The sequence below is a fragment of the Oncorhynchus keta genome, unplaced genomic scaffold, assembly GCF_023373465.1.
Source record: "Oncorhynchus keta strain PuntledgeMale-10-30-2019 unplaced genomic scaffold, Oket_V2 Un_contig_18252_pilon_pilon, whole genome shotgun sequence".
Classification (NCBI taxonomy): Eukaryota; Metazoa; Chordata; class Actinopteri; order Salmoniformes; family Salmonidae; genus Oncorhynchus; species Oncorhynchus keta.
The window spans coordinates 15,193-35,000 of NW_026280826.1; the positions used below are offsets into that span (position 1 = coordinate 15,193).

The window sequence follows — 19,808 nt, forward strand, 5'->3', positions numbered from 1 at the left end:
ACACTGGGCTACAGGTACCTCAACACACTGGGCTACAGGTACCTCAACACACTGGGCTACAGGTACCTCAACACACTGGGCTACAGGTACCTCAACACACTGGGCTACAGGTACCTCAACACACTGGGCTACAGGTACCTCAACACACTGGGCTACAGGTACCTCAACACACTGGGCTACAGGTACCTCAACACACTGGGCTACAGGTACCTCAACACACTGGGCTACAGGTACCTCAACACACTGGGCTACAGGTACCTCAACACACTGGGCTACAGGTACCTCAACACACTGGGCTACAGGTACAGGTCAACACACTGGGCTACAGGTACAACACTGGGCTACAGGTACCTCCACACACTGGGCTACAGGTACCTCAACACACTGGGCTACAGGTACCTAACACACTGGGCTACAGGTACACACACAGGGCTACAGGTACCTCAACACACTGGGCTACAGGTACCTCAACACACTGGGCTACAGGTACCTTAACACACTGGGCTACAGGTACCTCAACACACTGGGCTACAGGTACCTTAACACACTGGGCTACAGGTACCTCAACACACTGGGCTACAGGTACACACACACACTGGGCTACAGGTACACACACACACTGGGCTACAGGTACCTCAACACACACACTGGGCTACAGGTACGTCAACACACTGGGCTACAGGTACACACACACATACTGGGCTACAGGTACACACACACACTGGGCTACAGGTACCTCAACACACACACTGGGCTACAGGTACACACACACACTGGGCTACAGGTACACACACACACTGGGCTACAGGTACACACACACACAGGGCTACAGGTACCTCAACACACTGGGCTACAGGTACCTCAACACACACACTGGGCTACAGGTACACACACACACTGGGCTACAGGTACACACACACACTGGGCTACAGGTACACACACACACAGGGCTACAGGTACCTCAACACACTGGGCTACAGGTACCTCAACACACACACTGGGCTACAGGTACACACACACACTGGGCTACACACACACACACACACAGGGCTACAGGTACACACACACACTGGGCTACAGGTACACACACAATTATTATGTCAATACTAGGTAACGCGACACACTCACCCTCTCTCTGCCCCCTCTCTTTCTCTCCCCCTCCTCTCCTCCCTCCCCCTCCTCCTCCCCCTCTCTCTCTCTCTCTCTGCCTCTCTCCCCCTCCTCCCTCCCTCTCTCTCTCTCTCTCTGCCTCTCTCCCCAGGTTTACTGAGCCTAAGCCAGGTCTGTTGTTGGTGTGTCTGAACTGAGATGAAGCTGTCATGTGACTGACTGTCCTTATCAAGACACTACAGTCTCCTCTCCCCTGGAATCTACCTCTACCACTTCCTCTCTCATACACAAAAACACCCTCCTCTCTCCTTCTCTCTCTCTGTCTCTCTGTCTCTCTCTCTCTCTCTGTCTCTCTCTGTCTTCTCTCTCTCTCTGTCTCTCTCTCTGTCTCTCTCTCTCTCTGTCTCTGTTTCTGTCTCTCTCTGTCTCCTCTCTCTCTGTCTCTCTCTCTCTCTGTCTCTCTCTCTCTCTCTCTCTCTCTGTCTCTCTCTGTCTCTCTCTCTCTCTCTCTCTGTCTCTCTCTCTGTCTCTCTCTCTGTCTCTCTCTCTGTCTCTCTCTCTCTCTTCTCTCTCTCTCTCTGTCTCTCTCTGTCTCTCTGTCTCTGTCTCTCTCTCTCTCTCTCTCTCTCTCTCGTCTCTCTCTCTCTCTCTCTCTCTCTCTCTCTGTCTCTCTGTCTCTCTCTCTCTGTCTGTCTGTCTGTCTGTCTCTCCTGTCTCTAACAATTATTTTAATCTCTGCCATTAGAAGAAATCTGTCTCTCTCTATTTTTATGTCTCTCACTATTGCCATGTTTGTACAATATTTGTGTTTTTTGTATGAAACTTTATATCAGGATTTACAAACAATGACAGAGAAAGAGTTCATTTTAAATTATATTACATGTAGATTTTTAGATTTTATAAAACCATGTCAATCTAAGTGTGTATATCATTTATCTTAACATGATGTTTCTGTCATGGTCAATGTGTGGGGTTATTTACATTTTAAGAGAAGTTATATCATTTTATATCATTTTAAGAGAAGATATCTGGGCCGTTTATACATTAGATCAGAAGTGATATCTGGGCCATTTATACATTAGATCAGAAGTGGTATCTGGGCCGTTTATACATTAGATCAGAAGTGATATCTGGGCCGTTTATACATTAGATCAGAAGTGGTAACCGGACCATTTATACATTAGATCAGAAGTGGTAACCGGGCCATTTATACATTAGATCAGAAGTGATATCTGGGCCATTTATACATTAGATCAGAAGTGATATCTGGGCCATTTATACATTAGATCAGAAGTGGTAATCAGAAGTGATATCTGGGCATTTATACATTAGATCAGAAGTGATATCTGGGCCATTTTACATTATATCTGGGCCGTTTATACATTAGATCAGAAGTGATATCTGGGCCATTTATACATTTGGGCCATTTATACATTAGATCAGAAGTGATATCTGGGCCATTTATTAGATCAGAAGTGGTAACCGGGATATCTGGGCCTTTATACATTAGATCAGAAGTGATATCTGGGCCATTTATACATTAGATCAGAAGTGATATCTGGGCCATTTATACATTAGATCAGAAGTGATATCTGGGCCATTTATACATTAGATCAGAAGTGATATCTGGGCCATTTATACATTAGATCAGAAGTGGTAATCGGGCCATTTATACATTAGATCAGAAGTGGTATCTGGGCCATTTATACATTAGATCAGAAGTGATATACTGGCCCATTTATACATTAGATCAGAAGTGGTAACTGGGCCATTTATACATTAGATCAGAAGTGGTAACTGGGCCATTTATACATTAGATCAGAAGTGGTAACCGGGCCCGTTTATACATTAGATCAGAAGTGATATCTGGGCCATTTATACATTAGATCAGAAGTGTGGCCATTTATACATTAATCTGGGCCATTTATACATTAGATCAGAAGTGATATCTGGGCCATTTATACATTAGATCAGAAGTGATATCTGGGCCATTTATACATTAGATCAGAAGTGATATCTGGGCCATTTATACATTAGATCAGAAGTGGTAACCGGGCCATTTATACATTAGATCAGAAGTAGGGGCCATTTATACATTAGATCAGAAGTGGTAACCGGGCCGTTTATACATTAGATCAGAAGTGGTAACCGGGCCATTTATACATTAGATCAGAAGTGATTCTGGGCCATTTATACATTAGATCAGAAGTGATATCTGGGCCATTTATACATTAGATCAGAAGTGGTAACCGGGCCATTTATATTCATTAGATCATTAGAGAAGAGTATTGACAGTGTTGACAGAAACAGTGTTTGGTTGTGTTCTACTTCATGGCTGCCCCAAATGGCCCTCTATTCTCTATAGAGGGAATCCAAATGGCCCTCTATTCTCTATAGGGAATCCAAATGGCCCTCTATTCTCTATTCTCTATTCTCTATAGAGGGAATCCAAATGGCCCTCTATTCTCTATAGAGGGAATCCAAATGGCCCTCTATTCTCTATAGAGGGAATCCAAATGGCCCTCTATTCTCTATAGAGGGAATCCAAATGGCCCTCTATTCTCTATAGAGGGACTCCAAATGGCCCTCTATTCTCTATAGAGGGAATCCAAATGGCCCTCTATTCTCTATAGAGGGAATCCAAATGGCCCTCTATTCTCTATAGAGGGAATCCAAATGGCCCTCTATTCTCTATAGAGGGAATCCAAATGGCCCTCTATTCTCTATAGAGGGAATCCAAATGGCCCTCTATTCTCTATAGAGGGAATCCAAATGGCCCTCTATTCTCTATAGAGGGAATCCAAATGGCCCTCTATTCTCTATAGAGGGAATCCAAATGGCCCTCTATTCTCTATAGAGGGAATCCAAATGGCCCTCTATTCTCTATAGAGGGAATCCAAATGGCCCTCTATTCTCTATAGAGGGAATCCAAATGGCCCTCTATTCTCTATAGAGGGACTCCAAATGGCCCTCTATTCTCTATGTAGGGAATCCAAATGGCTCCTAAAGGGTATAGGGAGGGGGACTAAAGGGTTAGGGGTTAGAGGGACCCTCTAGGGTTAGGGACTGACTCCTAAATTCTCTAAAGGGTTAGGGACTCCTAAAGGGTTAGGGGTTAGGGAGGGACTCCAAAGGGTTAGGGGTTAGGGGACTCCTAAAATGGACCGACTCTATTCCTAAAGGGTTAGGGGTTAGGGACTGATCCAAAGGGCCCTCTATTCTCTAAAGGGGGTTAGTTAGGGACCGGAACCGACTCCTAAAGGGTTAGGGACCAAACTCCTAAAGGGTTAGGGGTTAGGGACTGACTCCTAAAGGGTTAGGGGTTAGGGACTGACTCCTAAAGGGGATTGTAGGCTACCAAAGGAAAGGGTATATTTTTATTTTCATAATTGTTGATCATTTTCTTATGTATTATTTTTTTTTACAAATTATATTTCAATAAAGAACATCGTCTGTTCACTTTTGGAACACAATCTAATCAAGTCTGTGTTTTAGTTGCTTGGCAACCAGTCTTTATGTCGTGTTGTGTTGTCTCTCCTTGTTGTGGTGAGTGTGTTTTAGTTGCTTGGCAACCAGTCTTTATGTAGTGTTGTGTTGTCTCTCCTTGTTGTGGTGAGTGTGTTTTAGTTGCTTGGCAACCAGTCTTTATGTCGTGTTGTGTTGTCTCTCCTTGTTGTGGTGAGTGTGTTTTAGTTGCTTGGCAACCAGTCTTTTGTCGTTGTTGTGTTGTCTTGTTGTTGAGTGTGTTTTAGTGCTTGGCAACCAGTCTTTATGTCGTGTTGTGTTGTCTCTCCTTGTTGTTGAGTGTGTTTTAGTTGCTTGGCAACCAGTCTTTATGTCGTGTTGTGTTGTCTCTCCTTGTTGTGGTGAGTGTGTTTTAGTTGCTTGGCAACCAGTCTTTATGTCGTGTTGTGTTGTCTCTCCTTGTTGTGGTGAGTGTGTTTTAGTGCTTGGCAACCAGTCTTTATGTCGTGTTGTGTTGTCTCCTTGTTGTGGTGAGTGTGTTTTAGTTGCTTGGCAACCAGTCTTTATGTCGTGTTGTGTTGTCTCCTTGTTGTGGTGAGTGTGTTTTAGTTGCTTGGCAACCAGTCTTTATGTCGTGTTGTGTTGTCTCTCCTTGTTGTGGTGAGTGTGTTTTAGTTGCTTGGCAACCAGTCTTTATGTCGTGTTGTGTTGTCTCTCCTTGTTGTGGTGAGTGTGTTTTAGTTGCTTGGCAACCAGTCTTTATGTAGTGTTGTGTTGTCTCTCCTTGTTGTGGTGAGTGTGTTTTCCCTATATTTCTATTGTATTTATATTTTTAATCCCAGGCCCCCGTCCCGCAGGAGGCCGTTTTGTCTTTTGGTGGGCCGTCATTGTAAATAATAATTTATTCATAACTGACTTTCCTAGTTAAATAAAGGTGAAATGAGTTAATGAATAAAAGCAGGTGCTCGTGTGGCAGTTTCCGTTCATCTGCTCCGTCCCCCATTCCCCCTTTAACGCTCTCGTCTCGTGGTGTATCCCCCCGTACCGGCGTGGGAAGGAACGGTTCATCTGACTCACGGGCTTCGTTCAGTACACTGTTACGTTCTGGAACGTGTACTTGAACGGAAACGGTGCTGTACTGAACGACCAGTTGGAAAAACGGTGATGTTGTGGTTTTGGGGGGGGGCGCGGTCAGCATGGCCACTGCCGTTGAAACACGTCACTCGTTGCTTGAAGCCACACCCACCGAACGGAGAGCAAACGTCCCGTTCGAGAACGTTTTGTGGAAACGTGTTTCTACAGAACAAATTGTTGCGGAACGTAGCAAACGTTCCAAGAGAACTGAACGGCACCCTCCGGTGTCGGTAATTTCTCACTACTTTCCTTTCGATAAACATGACGCACAATTAATTATTCGTTCCATAACAAGTCGACTCATAGTCATGACGGAGAAACTTTTAACAAAAATAGTTACTATGCCCGTTATGCGTCCACAGAGAATGATATAGGGTCCTTTTGTCAATTAACATATCCTAACCAGAGAGGATGCATTGGAAAATATCTTGGTATTGATTAACTTTCGAGGTTTTATTTCACTTGTCCTCCAACTCCTGTCTTGTCGTTATGAGGCGACACGCCACGTTTCACATATAAAACACATGAACCCCAAGCTACTACGTAAAGTCTGTAAAGTGTGTAAATACTGTACTGCAGTGGAATTATTCAGTATTTTTGCATCTATTTGAGTTTCTTACTAAAACAACAGCTGCTTCGTGAGTTATAGAGACGCTGAAATACTAAGAACAGAAACGAAACGGCATCAACACACCTCCTCCACACTCAACAAACGGATGCTGTTCGTGAGATGAGAGAGAGCGAGCGCATCTCATTTCCCTCTCCGTTTTATACACAGATAGTAAGTAGTAAGCTGTGTCAGTGACGCATATACAGGTGTAGAAGTAGTTCTGTGCATATAGAATAATTAGGCTATTTACTTCCGCCTTTAAGCAGTATTTATAAAGTAGCCTAATGTATATACCGTAAAAATATTTTAAAAAGTTTAAACATTTTTACGGAGGCACGCAACCGTCTCCTAGTTCCAAAAATAAATGCTTTGAGCTGAAGCGCAACATCCGCCCGTTGCCATCATGAAGACAGGCTGCGGAGTCGGTGAGTTTTCTATTGTTCTATTCTAACGTCTAATGACAAAGTAACAAAGGTTGTTTTTCTTCCACGTCTTTTTGTTTTAACATCCAGCCAGAATGTCTCATTTTAATATGAGCCGACTAAATACAGTATTAATGTACTGGAGAGTCACAGAATCATTTGGCATTTCATATTCATTGTTTAAACCAATAGTCCTACACACAAAAAAAATGTTTATTATCCAATTTTAACTCTTTGTATCTCAATAAAATGATAAACGACACGCATTAATCCCTTACATTTGGTTTCACATAAATAGGCTCTATTTGAATGGCTACAGTTGAGTTTAGCGGACCTCTGCCCTGTGCTTCTAGACCGTGGTGATGTGGGGGGGGTAAAGTAGGTGAAAACAAAATGTCAGTTATCATGGCAGGGTGAAGGAACAGAGCTTTTCACCCCTTCCCTGGGGGGTAGATGATGAAGGAACAGAGCTTTTTCTCTACACTCATTAACATCTCTAACCTGTGGGTGTAGATGATGAAGGAACATTTCATCTCTTCCTGGGGGTAGATGATGAAGGAACAGAGCTTTTCATCTCTTCCTGGGGGTAGATGATGAAGGAACAGAGCTTTTCATCTCTTCCTGGGGGTAGATGATGAAGGAACAGAGCTTTTCATCTCTTCCTGGGGGTAGATGGTGAAGGAACAGAGCTTTTCATCTCTTCCTGGGGGTAGATGATGAAGGAACAGAGCTTTTCATCTCTTCCTGGGGGTAGATGATGAAGGAACAGAGCTTTTCATCTCTTCCTGGGGGTAGATGATGAAGGAACAGAGCTTTTCATCTCTTCCTGGGGGTAGATGATGAAGGAACAGAGCTTTTCATCTCTTCCTGGGGGTAGATGGTGAAGGAACAGAGCTTTTCATCTCTTCCTGGGGGTAGATGATGAAGGAACAGAGCTTTTCATCTCTTCCTGGGGGTAGATGGTGAAGGAACAGAGCTTTTCATCTCTTCCTGGGGGTAGATGATGAAGGAACAGAGCTTTTCATCTCTTCCTGGGGGTAGATGGTGAAGGAACAGAGCTTTTCATCTCTTCCTAGGGGTAGATGATGAAGGAACAGAGCTTTTCATCTCTTCCTGGGGGTAGATGATGAAGGAACAGAGCTTTTCATCTCTTCCTGGGGGTAGATGATGAAGGAACAGAGCTTTTCATCTCTTCCTGGGGGTAGATGGTGAAGGAACAGAGCTTTTCATCTCTTCCTGGGGGTAGATGGTGAAGGAACAGAGCTTTTCATCTCTTCCTGGGGGTAGATGATGAAGGAACAGAGCTTTTCATCTCTTCCTGGGGGTAGATGATGAAGGAACAGAGCTTTTCATCTCTTCCTGGGGGTAGATGGTGAAGGAACAGAGCTTTTCACCTCTTCCTGGGGGTAGATGATGAAGGAACAGAGCTTTTCATCTCTTCCTGGGGGTAGATGATGAAGGAACAGAGCTTTTCATCTCTTCCTGGGGGTAGATGATGAAGGAACAGAGCTTTTCATCTCTTCCTGGGGGTAGATGATGAAGGAACAGAGCTTTTCATCTCTTCCTGGGGGTAGATGGTGAAGGAACAGAGCTTTTCATCTCTTCCTGGGGGTAGATGATGAAGGAACAGAGCTTTTCATCTCTTCCTGGGGGTAGATGGTGAAGGAACAGAGCTTTTCATCTCTTCCTGGGGGTAGATGGTGAAGGAACACAGCTTTTCATCTCTTCCTAGGGGTAGACGATGTTTAAATAACCCTTCATTCTCTAATCTATCGTCTTTATAAAGTCATGGTGAATGGTGTCCATCTTTTAAACAAAACACAGGCATTTCTCAATGTCAGTAACAATACCGGTATTTCCTTTACACGCCCTAATAGAGGATCAGTTGGGTTCAAGACAAAACACACCTTCAGTCTGTTGTGGTCTGCATTTGGCTCCTGGGGGGCTGCCATTGCTGTGTAGGGGGAGTAGTCAGGAGTCTAGTTAGTAGTTAGTAGTCTACTCAATAGTCTAGTTAGTAGTCAGTAGTCTAGTTAGTAGTCAGTAGTCTAGTTAGTAGTCTAGTTAGGAGTCAGGAGTCTAATTAGGAGTCAGTAGTCTAGTCAATAGTCTGGTTAGTAGTCAGTAGCCCAGTCAATAGTCTGGTTAGTAGTCAGGAGTCTAGTTAGTAGTCAGGAGTCTAGTTAGGAGTCAGTAGTCTGGTTAGTAGTCTAGTTAGTAGTCAGTAGGCCTAGTTAGTAGTCAGTAGGTCTAGTTAGTAGGCAGTAGTCTAGTTAGTAGTCAGGAGTCTAGTCAGTCAGTAGGTCTAGTTAGTAGTCAGTAGTCTAGTTTGTAGGCAGTAGTCTAATTAGGAGTCAGTAGCCTAGTTAGTAGTCTAGTTAGTAGTCAGTAGTCTAGTTAGTAGTCAGTAGTCTAGTTAGTAGTCAGTAGTCTAGTTAGTAGTCAGTAGTCTAGTTAGTAGTCTAGTTAGTAGTCAGTAGTCTAGTTAGTAGTCAGTAGTCTAGTTAGTAGTCAGTAATCTAGTCAGTAGTCTAGTTAGTAGTCAGTAGTCTAGTTAGTAGTCAGTAATCTAGTCAATAGTCTAGTTAGTAGTCAATAGTCTAGTTAGTAGTCAATAGTCTAGTTAGTAGTCTAGTCTAGTTAGTAGTCTAGTTAGTAGTCAGTAGTCTAGTCTAGTTTGTAGTCTAGTCTAGTTAGTAGTCAGTAGTCTAGTCTAGTTCGTTGTCTACTCTAGTTAGTAGTCAGTAGTCTAGTTAGTCATTACACAACGGGTGGGTCTAATCCTAGATGCTGATTGGTTAAACCCGCATTCCAGCCGTTGTCTATTCCACAAAGTACCACCGGCAAAATCTAAAAAGTCAAAATGTCTATTTACACCGTTCCATCTGACTGCGCAATCCACTGTCTCATCAGCCCAGCCAGGCAATTTATAAAAAGCATATAGACATTATATTTTAGAGTAACGTTTAGTTTTCAACAGCGGTGATTTGTATAAACCTCGCCGTCTGTCTCTCCTTGTTTCAATATTCAAATTCCCTCTCCAGCCGACCCATAGGGAGGGAGGGAGCCCAGCCAGGCAATTTATAAAAAGCATCTAGACATTATATGACATTTCTTTTAGACTATTTAGTTTTCAACAGCGGTGATTTGTATAAACCTTGCCGTCTGTCTCTCCGACATTTGCAAACCTTGTTTCAATATTCAAATTCCCTCTCCAGCTGTCGCATAGTAATGAACGAGTCGGGATGAGATGGGCGGGAAGCGTTTCACAGCCAGTTCGAAATCATGAATCAGCATCATTTTTTAAAAATGGATATATACACAGAACTATCACTAGAAGACAGGTGAAACGAAGTGATTGTGTTCGATGTGATGTTGGCTACTGTAGCTCCTCTGAACGACCGTGTCCTGACGAGCAGGCTCATTTTCTACGCCAGGTGAAACGAAGTGATTGTGTTCGATGTGATGTTGGCTACTGTAGCTCCTCTGAACGACCGTGTCCTGACGAGCAGGCTCATTTTCTACGCCAGGTGAAACCGGGCCTCGTTAGCTCATTGTTACGGATGTTTTCACGTAAACCATTTTCTACGGCGCTGTCCTCCCTCCCTCTTCTCTAGCGTTATCACTGTAGGAGTTAATAACCAGATCTATGGGTCGGTGCTGTCCTCCCTCCCTCTTCTCTAGCGTTATCACTGTAGGAGTTAATAACCAGATCTATGGGTCGGTGCTGTCCTCCCTCCCTCTTCTCTGGCGTTATCACTGTAGGAGTTAATAACCAGATCTATGGGCGGTGCTGTCCTCCCTCCCTCTTCTCTGGCGTTATCACTGTAGGAGTTAATAACCAGATCTATGGGTCGGTGCTGTCCTACTCCCTCTTCTCTGGCGTTATCACTGTAGGAGTTACAGCCAGATCTATGGGTCGGTGCTGTCCTCCTCCCTCTTCCAGGCGTTATCACTGTAGGAGTTAAAACCAGATCATATAGACATTCCCTCTTCTTAGCTTTTATCACTGTTTAGTTTTAACCAGATCTATGGGTGATTTGTATAAACCTCCCTCTTCTCTGGCGTTATCACTGTGTTTAACCAGATATTCGGTGCTGTTCCCTCCCTCTTCTCTAGCCCATCACTGTAGGGAGTTAATAACCAGATCTATGGGCGGTGCTGTCCTCTAGACTCCCTCTTCTCTGGCGTTATCACTGTAGGAGTTAATAACCAAATCTATGGGTCGGTGTTTCTGTCCTCCCTCCCTCTTCTCTGGCGTTATCACTGTAGGAGTTAATAACCAAATCTATGGGTCGGCTCTGTCCTCCTCCTCTTCTCTGGCGTTATCACTGTAGGAGTTAATAACCAGATCTATGGGTCGGTGCTGTCCTCCCTCCCTCTTCTCTAGCGTTATCACTGTAGGAACAACGGTGATTATGGGTCGGTGCTAAACTCCTGCCCCTCTTCTCTGGCGTTATCACTGTGAGTTAATATGGGTCGGTGCTGTCCTCCCTCCCTCTTCTCTGGCGTTATCACTGTAGGAGTTAATAACCAGATCTACGCCAGGTGGGTCGGTCCCTGTGTTCTTCCTGGCAGATCACTTAGGGTTTAACCAAATAGCATTATCACTGTAGGAGTTAATAACCAAATCTATGGGTCGGTGCTGTCCTCCCTCCCTCTTCTCTGGCGTTATCACTGTAGGAGTTAATAACCAGATCTATGGGTCGGTGCTGTCCTCCCTCCCTCTTCTCTGGCGTTATCACTGTAGGAGTTAATAACCAGATCTATGGGTCGGTCTGTCCTCCCTCCTCTTCTCTGGCGTTATCACTGTAGGAGTTAAAACCAGATCTATACGGTGCTGAACTCCCTCTTCTCTGGCGTTATCACTGTAGGAGTTAATAACCAGATCTATGGGTCGGTGCTGTCCTCCCTCCTCTTCTCTGGCGTTATCACTGTAGGAGTTAATAACCAGATCTATGGGTCGGTGCTGTCCTCCCTCCCTCTTCTCTGGCGTTATCACTGTAGGAGTTAATAACCAGATCTATGGGTCGGTGCTGTCCTCCCTCCTCTTCTCTGGCGTTATCACTGTAGGAGTTAATAACCAGATCTATGGGCTCTGTCCTCCCTCCCTCTTCTCAGCGTTATCACTGTAGGAGTTAATAACCAGATCTATGGGTCGGTGCTGTCCTCCCTCCCTCTTCTCTGGCGTTATCACTGTAGGAGTTAATAACCAGATCTATGGGTCCTCTGTCCTCCCTCCTCTTCTCTGGCGTTATCACTGTAGGAGTTAATAACCAGATCTATGGGTCGGCTCTGTCCTCTCCCTCCCTCTTCTCTGGCGTTATCACTGTAGGAGTTAATAACCAGATCTATGGGTCGGTGCTGTCCTCCCTCCCTCTTCTCTGGCGTTATCACTGTAGGAGTTAATAACCAGATCTATGGGTCGGTGCTGTCCTCCTCCCTCCCTCTTCTCTGGCGTTATCACTGTAGGAGTTAATAACCAGATCTATGGGTCGGTGCTGTCCTCCCTCCCTCTTCTCTGGCGTTATCACTGTAGGAGTTAATAACCAGATCTATGGGTCGGTGCTGTCCTCCTCCCTCTTCTCTGGCGTTATCACTGTAGGAGTTAATAACCAGATCTATGGGTCGGTGCTGTCCTCCTCCCTCTTCTCTGGCGTTATCACTGTAGGAGTTAATAACCAGATCTATGGGTCGGTGCGTCCTCCCTCCCTCTTCTCTGGCGTTATCACTGTAGGAGTTAATAACCAGATCTATGGGTCGGTGCTGTCCTCCCTCCCTCTTCTCTGGCGTTATCACTGTAGGAGTTAATAACCAGATCTATGGGTCGGTGCTGTCCTCCTCCCTCTTCTCTGGCGTTATCACTGTAGGAGTTAATAACCAGATCTATGGGTCGGCTCTGTCCTCCCTCCCTCTTCTCTGGCGTTATCACTGTAGGAGTTAATAACCAGATCTATGGGTCGGCTCTGTCCTCCCTCCCTCTTCTCTGGCGTTATCACTGTAGGAGTTAATAACCAGATCTATGGGTCGGTGCTGTCCTCCCTCCCTCTTCTCTGGCGTTATCACTGTAGGAGTTAATAACCAGATCTATGGGTCGGTGCTGTCCTCCCTCCCTCTTCTCTGGCGTTATCACTGTAGGAGTTAATAACCAAATCTATGGGTCGGTGCTGTCCTCCCTCCCTCTTCTCTGGCATTATCACTGTAGGAGTTAATAACCAAATCTATGGGTCGGTGCTGTCCTCCCTCCCTCTTCTCTGGCGTTATCACTGTAGGAGTTAATAACCAGATCTATGGGTCGGTGCTGTCCTCCCTCCCTCTTCTCTGGCGTTATCACTGTAGGAGTTAATAACCAAATCTATGGGTCGGTGCTGTCCTCCCTCCCTCTTCTCTGGCGTTATCACTGTAGGAGTTAATAACCAGATCTATGGGTCGGTGCTGTCCTCCCTCCCTCTTCTCTGGCGTTATCACTGTAGGAGTTAATAACCAGATCTATGGGTCGGTGCTGTCCTCCCTCCCTCTTCTCTGGCGTTATCACTGTAGGAGTTAATAACCAGATCTATGGGTCGGTGCTGTCCTCCCTCCCTCTTCTCTGGCGTTATCACTGTAGGAGTTAATAACCAGATCTATGGGTCGGCTCTGTCCTCACTCCCTCTTCTCTGGCGTTATCACTGTAGGAGTTAATAACCAGATCTATGGGTCGGTGCTGTCCTCCCTCCCTCTTCTCTGGCGTTATCACTGTAGGAGTTAATAACCAAATCTATGGGTCGGTGCTGTCCTCACTCCCTCTTCTCTGGCGTTATCACTGTAAGAGTTAATAACCAAATCTATGGGTTGGTGCTGTCCTCCCTCCCTCTTCTCTAGCGTTATCACTGTAGGAGTTAATAACCAGATCTATGGGTCGGTGCTGTCCTCCCTCCCTCTTCTCTGGCGTTATCACTGTAGGAGTTAATAACCAGATCTATGGGTCGGTGCTGTCCTCCCTCCCTCTTCTCTGGCGTTATCACTGTAGGAGTTAATAACCAAATCTATGGGTCGGCTCTGTCCTCCCTCCCTCTTCTCTGGCGTTATCACTGTAGGAGTTAATAACCAGATCTATGGGTCGGCTCTGTCCTCCCTCCCTCTTCTCTGGCGTTATCACTGTAGGAGTTAATAACCAGATCTATGGGTCGGTGCTGTCCTCCTCCCTCTTCTCTGGCGTTATCACTGTAGGAGTTAATAACCAGATCTATGGGTCGGTGCTGTCCTCCCTCCCTCTTCTCTGGCGTTATCACTGTAGGAGTTAATAACCAAATCTATGGGTCGGTGCTGTCCTCCCTCCCTCCCTCCCCCTTCTCTGGCGTTATCACTGTAGGAGTTAATAACCAAATCTATGGGTCGGTAATGTCCTCCCTCCCTCTTCTCTGGCGTTATCACTGTAGGAGTTAATAACCAAATCTATGGGTCGGTGCTGTCCTCCCTCCCTCTTCTCTGGCGTTATCACTGTAAGAGTTAATAACCAAATCTATGGGTTGGTGCTGTCCTCCCTCCCTCTTCTCTAGCGTTATCACTGTAGGAGTTAATAACCAGATCTATGGGTCGGTGCTGTCCTCCCTCCCTCTTCTCTGGCGTTATCACTGTAGGAGTTAATAACCAGATCTATGGGTCGGTGCTGTCCTCCCTCCCTCTTCTCTGGCGTTATCACTGTAGGAGTTAATAACCAAATCTATGGGTCGGTGCTGTCCTCCCTCCCTCTTCTCTGGCGTTATCACTGTAGGAGTTAATAACCAGATCTATGGGTCGGTGCTGTCCTCCCTCCCTCTTCTCTGGCGTTATCACTGTAGGAGTTAATAACCAGATCTATGGGTCGGTGCTGTCCTCCCTCCCTCTTGTCTGGCGTTATCATTGTAGGAGTTAATAACCAAATCTATGGGTCGGTGCTGTCCTCCCTCCCTCTTGTCTGGCGTTATCATTGTAGGAGTTAATAACCAGATCTATGGGTCGGTGCTGTCCTCCCTCCCTCTTCTCTGGCGTTATCACTGTAGGAGTTAATAACCAAATCTATGGGTCGGCTCTGTCCTCCCTCCCTCTTCTCTGGCGTTATCACTGTAGGAGTTAATAACCAAATCTATGGGTCGGCTCTGTCCTCCCTCCCTCTTCTCTGGCGTTATCACTGTAGGAGTTAATAACCAGATCTATGGGTCGGTGCTGTCCTCCCTCCCTCTTCTCTGGCGTTATCACTGTAGGAGTTAATAACCAGATCTATGGGTCGGCTCTGTCCTCCCTCCCTCTTCTCTGGCGTTATCACTGTAGGAGTTAATAACCAAATCTATGGGTCGGTGCTGTCCTCCCTCCCTCTTCTCTGGCGTTATCACTGTAGGAGTTAATAACCAGATCTATGGGTCGGTGCTGTCCTCCCTCCCTCTTCTCTGGCGTTATCACTGTAGGAGTTAATAACCAAATCTATGGGTTGGTGCTGTCCTCCCTCCCTCTTGTCTGGCGTTATCATTGTAGGAGTTAATAACCAAATCTATGGGTCGGTGCTGTCCTCCCTCCCTCTTCTCTGGCGTTATCATTGTAGGAGTTAATAACCAAATCTATGGGTCGGTGCTGTCCTCACTCCCTCTTCTCTGGCGTTATCACTGTAGGAGTTAATAACCAAATCTATGGGTCGGCTCTGTCCTCCCTCCCTCTTCTCTGGCGTTATCACTCTATGAGTTAATAACCAAATCTATGGGTCGGTGCTGTCCTCACTCCCTCTTCTCTGGCGTTATCACTGTAGGAGTTAATAACCAAATCTATGGGTCGGCTCTGTCCTCCCTCCCTCTTCTCTGGCGTTATCACTGTAGGAGTTAATAACCAAATCTATGGGTCGGCTCTGTCCTCCCTCCCTCTTCTCTGGCGTTATCACTGTAGGAGTTAATAACCAAATCTATGGGTCGGTGCTGTCCTCCCTCCCCCTCCCTCTTCTCTGGCGTTATCACTGTAGGAGTTAATAACCAAATCTATGGGTCGGTCTGTCCTCCCTCCCTCTTCTCTGGCGTTATCACTGTAGGAGTTAATAACCAGATCTATGGGTCGGTGCTGTCCTCCCTCCCTCTTCTCTGGCGTTATCACTGTAGGAGTTAATAACCAAATCTATGGGTCGGCTCTGTCCTCCCTCCCTCTTCTCTGGCGTTATCACTGTAGGAGTTAATAACCAGATCTATGGGTCGGTGCTGTCCTCCCTCCCTCTTCTCTGGCGTTATCACTGTAGGAGTTAATAACCAGATCTATGGGTCGGTGCTGTCCTCCCTCCCTCTTCTCTGGCGTTATCACTGTAGGAGTTAATAACCAAATCTATGGGTCGGCTCTGTCCTCCCTCCCTCTTCTCTGGCGTTATCACTGTAGGAGTTAATAACCAGATCTATGGGTCGGTGCTGTCCTCCCTCCCTCTTCTCTGGCGTTATCACTGTAGGAGTTAATAACCAAATCTATGGGTCGGTGCTGTCCTCCCTCCCTCTTCTCTGGCGTTATCACTGTAGGAGTTAATAACCAGATCTATGGGTCGGTGCTGTCCTCCCTCCCTCTTCTCTGGCGTTATCACTGTAGGAGTTAATAACCAGATCTATGGGTCGGTGCTGTCCTCCCTCCCTCTTCTCTGGCGTTATCACTGTAGGAGTTAATAACCAAATCTATGGGTCGGTGCTGTCCTCCCTCCCTCTTCTCTGGCGTTATCACTGTAGGAGTTAATAACCAAATCTATGGGTCGGTGCTGTCCTCCCTCCCTCTTCTCTGGCGTTATCACTGTAGGAGTTAATAACCAAATCTATGGGTCGGTGCTGTCCTCCCTCCCTCCCTCCCTCTTCTCTGGCGTTATCACTGTAGGAGTTAATAACCAAATCTATGGGTCGGTGCTGTCCTCACTCCCTCTTCTCTGGCGTTATCACTGTAGGAGTTAATAACCAAATCTATGGGTCGGCTCTGTCCTCACTCCCTCCCTCTTCTCTGGCGTTATCACTGTAGGAGTTAATCACCAAATCTATGGGTCGGCTCTGTCCTCACTCCCTCCCTCTTCTCTGGCGTTATCACTGTAGGAGTTAATAACCAAATCTATGTAGCTCTACTTTATTAGAGCAACCCCCCCCCCTCTCACGGAGTAAGTCCTCATCAGATAATGTTCTCACAGCTCTCTACCGTACGCCGGGCCCTGATTGGATCGAATAACCACCTGTGACGTCAGGTGACCTCGATTGATCGCAGGAGGCGGAGCCCAGTGACAACTCCGTGGAGTACACAGAGTGGTAAGTGAAGAGGAACTGAGATAGACGGGGGGCTGTGTTGAGAGAGAGAGAGTGTGTATGTGTGTAGAGAGAGTGTGTGTGTTTAGAGAGAGGGAGTGTGTATGTGTGTAGAGAGAGTGTGTGTGTGTAGAGAGAGAGTGTGTGTGTGTAGAGAGAGAGTGTGTGTGTGTGTAGAGAGAGGGAGAGTGTGTGTAGAGAGAGAGAGGTGTGTGTAGAGAGAGGGAGAGTGTGTGTAGAGAGAGAGGTGTGTGTGTCGAGAGAGAGAGAGGTGTGTGTGTAGAGAGAGAGTGTGTATGTGTGTAGAGAGAGTGTGTGTAGAGAGAGTGTGTGTGTGTAGAGAGAGAGTGTGTGTGTCCTAACCCTCCTCTACTTCAGAGAGAGGGAGAGTGTGTAAAGAACTAGAGAGTATCACAGAGAAGGTGACCACAACCCCTGATCTGTGTCTGCTTCAGGACTAGGGTGTCTGTAAAGAACTACAAGAGAGAGGTGTGTGTGGTGAGAGAGAGACACATGCAGTTAACATCATGACTCCACACACCAGGTGACCACAATCCTAACCCTCCTCTACTTCAGGACTACAACGTCTCCCTAAAGAACTACAACCCCCACAGAGAGTATCACAGAGAAGGTGACCACAACCTCCCGATCCTAACCCTCCTCTTCTTCAGGACTACAACGTCTCCCTAAAGAACTACAACCCCCTGAACTCCACAGGACTACAACTCAACGTCTCCCTAAAGAACTACAACCCCCACAGAGAGCATCACAGAGAAGGTGACCACCACCCCCTGATCCTAACCCTCCTCTACTTCAGGACTACAACATCTCCCTAATGAACTACAACCCCCTGAGCTCCACAGGACTACAACTCAACGTCTCCCTAAAGAACTACAACCCCCACAGAGAGCATCACAGAGAAGGTGACCACAACCCCCTGATCCTAACCCTCCTCTACTTCAGGACTACAACATCTCCCTAATGAACTACAACCCCCTGAGCTCCACAGGACTACAACTCAACGTCTCCCTAAAGAACTACAACCCCCACAGAGAGCATCACAGAGAAAGTGACCACAACCCCCTGATCTCAACCCTCCTCTGCTTCAGGACTACAACTCAACCTCTCCCTAAAGAACTACAACCCCCACAGAGAGCATCACAGAGAAGGTGACCACAACCTCCTGATCCTAACCCTCCTCTACTTCAGGACTACAACGTCTCCCTAAAGAACTACAACCCCCACAGAGAGCATCACAGAGAAGGTGACCACCATCACTATGGATGTCACAACCCCCTGATCCTAACCCTCCTCTACTTCAGGACTACAACGTCTCCCTAAAGAACTACAACCCCCAGGGTTCCGAGCGGAGCAGCCATGAACACAGAGACCCAGGTGAAGTGTGTGCTGGTGGGGGACAGTGCTGTGGGGAAGACGGCCCTCCTGGTTCGCTTCACCTCAGAGACCTTCCCTGAGTGCTACAAACCAACTGTGTATGAGAACACTGGAGTAGAGGTCTTCATGGACGGGGCTCCGGTAGGAATAATACATTAACTACTACAATAATACCCTTTACATCATTAACCTACTACAATAATACCCTTTACATCATTAACCTACTACAATAATACCCTTTACATAATTTACCTACTACAATAATACCCTTTACATCATTTAACTACTACAATAATACCCTTTACATCATTTAACTACTACAATAATACCCTTTACATCATTAAACTACTACAATAATACCCTTTACATCATTTAACTACTACAATAATACCCTTTACATCATTAAACTACTACAATAATACCCTTTACATCATTAACTACTACAATAATACCCTTTACATCATTAACTACTACAATAATACCCTTTACATCATTAACTACTACAATAATACCCTTTACATCATTAACTACTACATCATTAACTACTACAATAATACCCTTTACATCATTTAACTACTACAATAATACCCTTTACATCATTAACTACTACAATAATACCCTTTACATCATTTAACTACTACAATAATACCCTTTACATCATTAACTACTACAATAATACCCTTTACATCATTTAACTACTACAATAATACCCTTTACATCATTAACTACTACAATAATACCCTTTACATCATTTAACTACTACAATAATACCCTTTACATCATTAACCTACTACAATAATACCCTTTACATCATTTAACTACTACAATAATACCCTTTACATCATTAACTACTACAATAATACCCTTTACATCATTAACCTACTACAATAATACCCTTTACATCATTAACCTACTACAATAATACCCTTTACATCATTTAACTACTACAATAATACCCTTTACATCATTAACTACTACAATAATACCCTTTACATCAGGGCTCCGGTAGGAATAATACATTAACTACTACAATAATACCCTTTACATCATTTAACTACTACAATAATACCCTTTACATCATTAACCTACTACAATAATACCCTTTACATCATTTAACTACTACAATAATACCCTTTACATCATTAACTACTACAATAATACCCTTTACATCATTTAACTACTACAATAATACTACTACCTTTACATCATTTAACTACTTTACATCATTACAATAATACCCTTTACATCATTTAACTACTACAATAATACCCTTTACATCATTAACTACTACAATAATACCCTTTACATCATTAACCTACTACAATAATACCCTTTACATCATTAACTACTACAATAATACCCTTTACATCATTTAACTACTACAATAATACCCTTTACATCATTAACCTACTACAA

The 19,808-nt window shown here is 45.1% G+C and overlaps 1 protein-coding gene and 2 long non-coding RNA genes across 29 annotated transcripts in view; 2 read left to right on the top strand and 1 right to left on the bottom strand.

The window, feature by feature from the left end:
* Nucleotides 1-404: 404 nt before the first annotated feature.
* LOC127920061 (uncharacterized) lies at nt 405-1,143 on the top strand. The gene is made up of 4 exons (XR_008104951.1): nt 405-658; nt 733-832; nt 909-1,008; nt 1,081-1,143. It is a non-coding gene; the product is annotated as an uncharacterized LOC127920061 (long non-coding RNA).
* A 5,140-nt stretch (nt 1,144-6,283) lies between these two features.
* Nucleotides 6,284-19,808, top strand: part of rhoh (ras homolog family member H) — an 18,125-nt gene continuing 4,600 nt past the window's right edge. For 8 of the 21 annotated variants that reach the window (XR_008105018.1, XR_008105024.1, XR_008105022.1 and 5 more), the window contains exons 1-3: nt 6,287-6,744; nt 16,886-17,000; nt 17,574-18,533. Coding sequence is in view for 1 of the 21 variants with exons in the window: in XM_052503893.1 (XP_052359853.1) it covers nt 18,375-18,533 (159 nt within the window). In the remaining 20 variants the exon portion in view is untranslated. Of the gene's footprint in view, nt 6,745-16,885; nt 17,001-17,541; nt 18,534-19,808 lie in introns of all 21 variants that reach the window. The other 13 variants (XR_008105013.1, XR_008105016.1, XR_008105019.1 and 10 more) reach the window with 13 other exon arrangements.
* Nucleotides 18,661-19,808, bottom strand: part of LOC127920069 (uncharacterized) — a 1,521-nt gene continuing 373 nt past the window's right edge. Inside the window, exons 2-5 of one of the 7 annotated variants that reach the window (XR_008105039.1) lie at nt 19,708-19,808; nt 19,417-19,569; nt 19,180-19,271; nt 18,661-18,675 (exon numbers count right to left, since the gene is read on the bottom strand). The exon at nt 19,708-19,808 is cut by the window's right edge and continues 53 nt beyond it. This is a non-coding gene — a long non-coding RNA (uncharacterized LOC127920069). The other 6 variants (XR_008105040.1, XR_008105041.1, XR_008105037.1 and 3 more) reach the window with 6 other exon arrangements.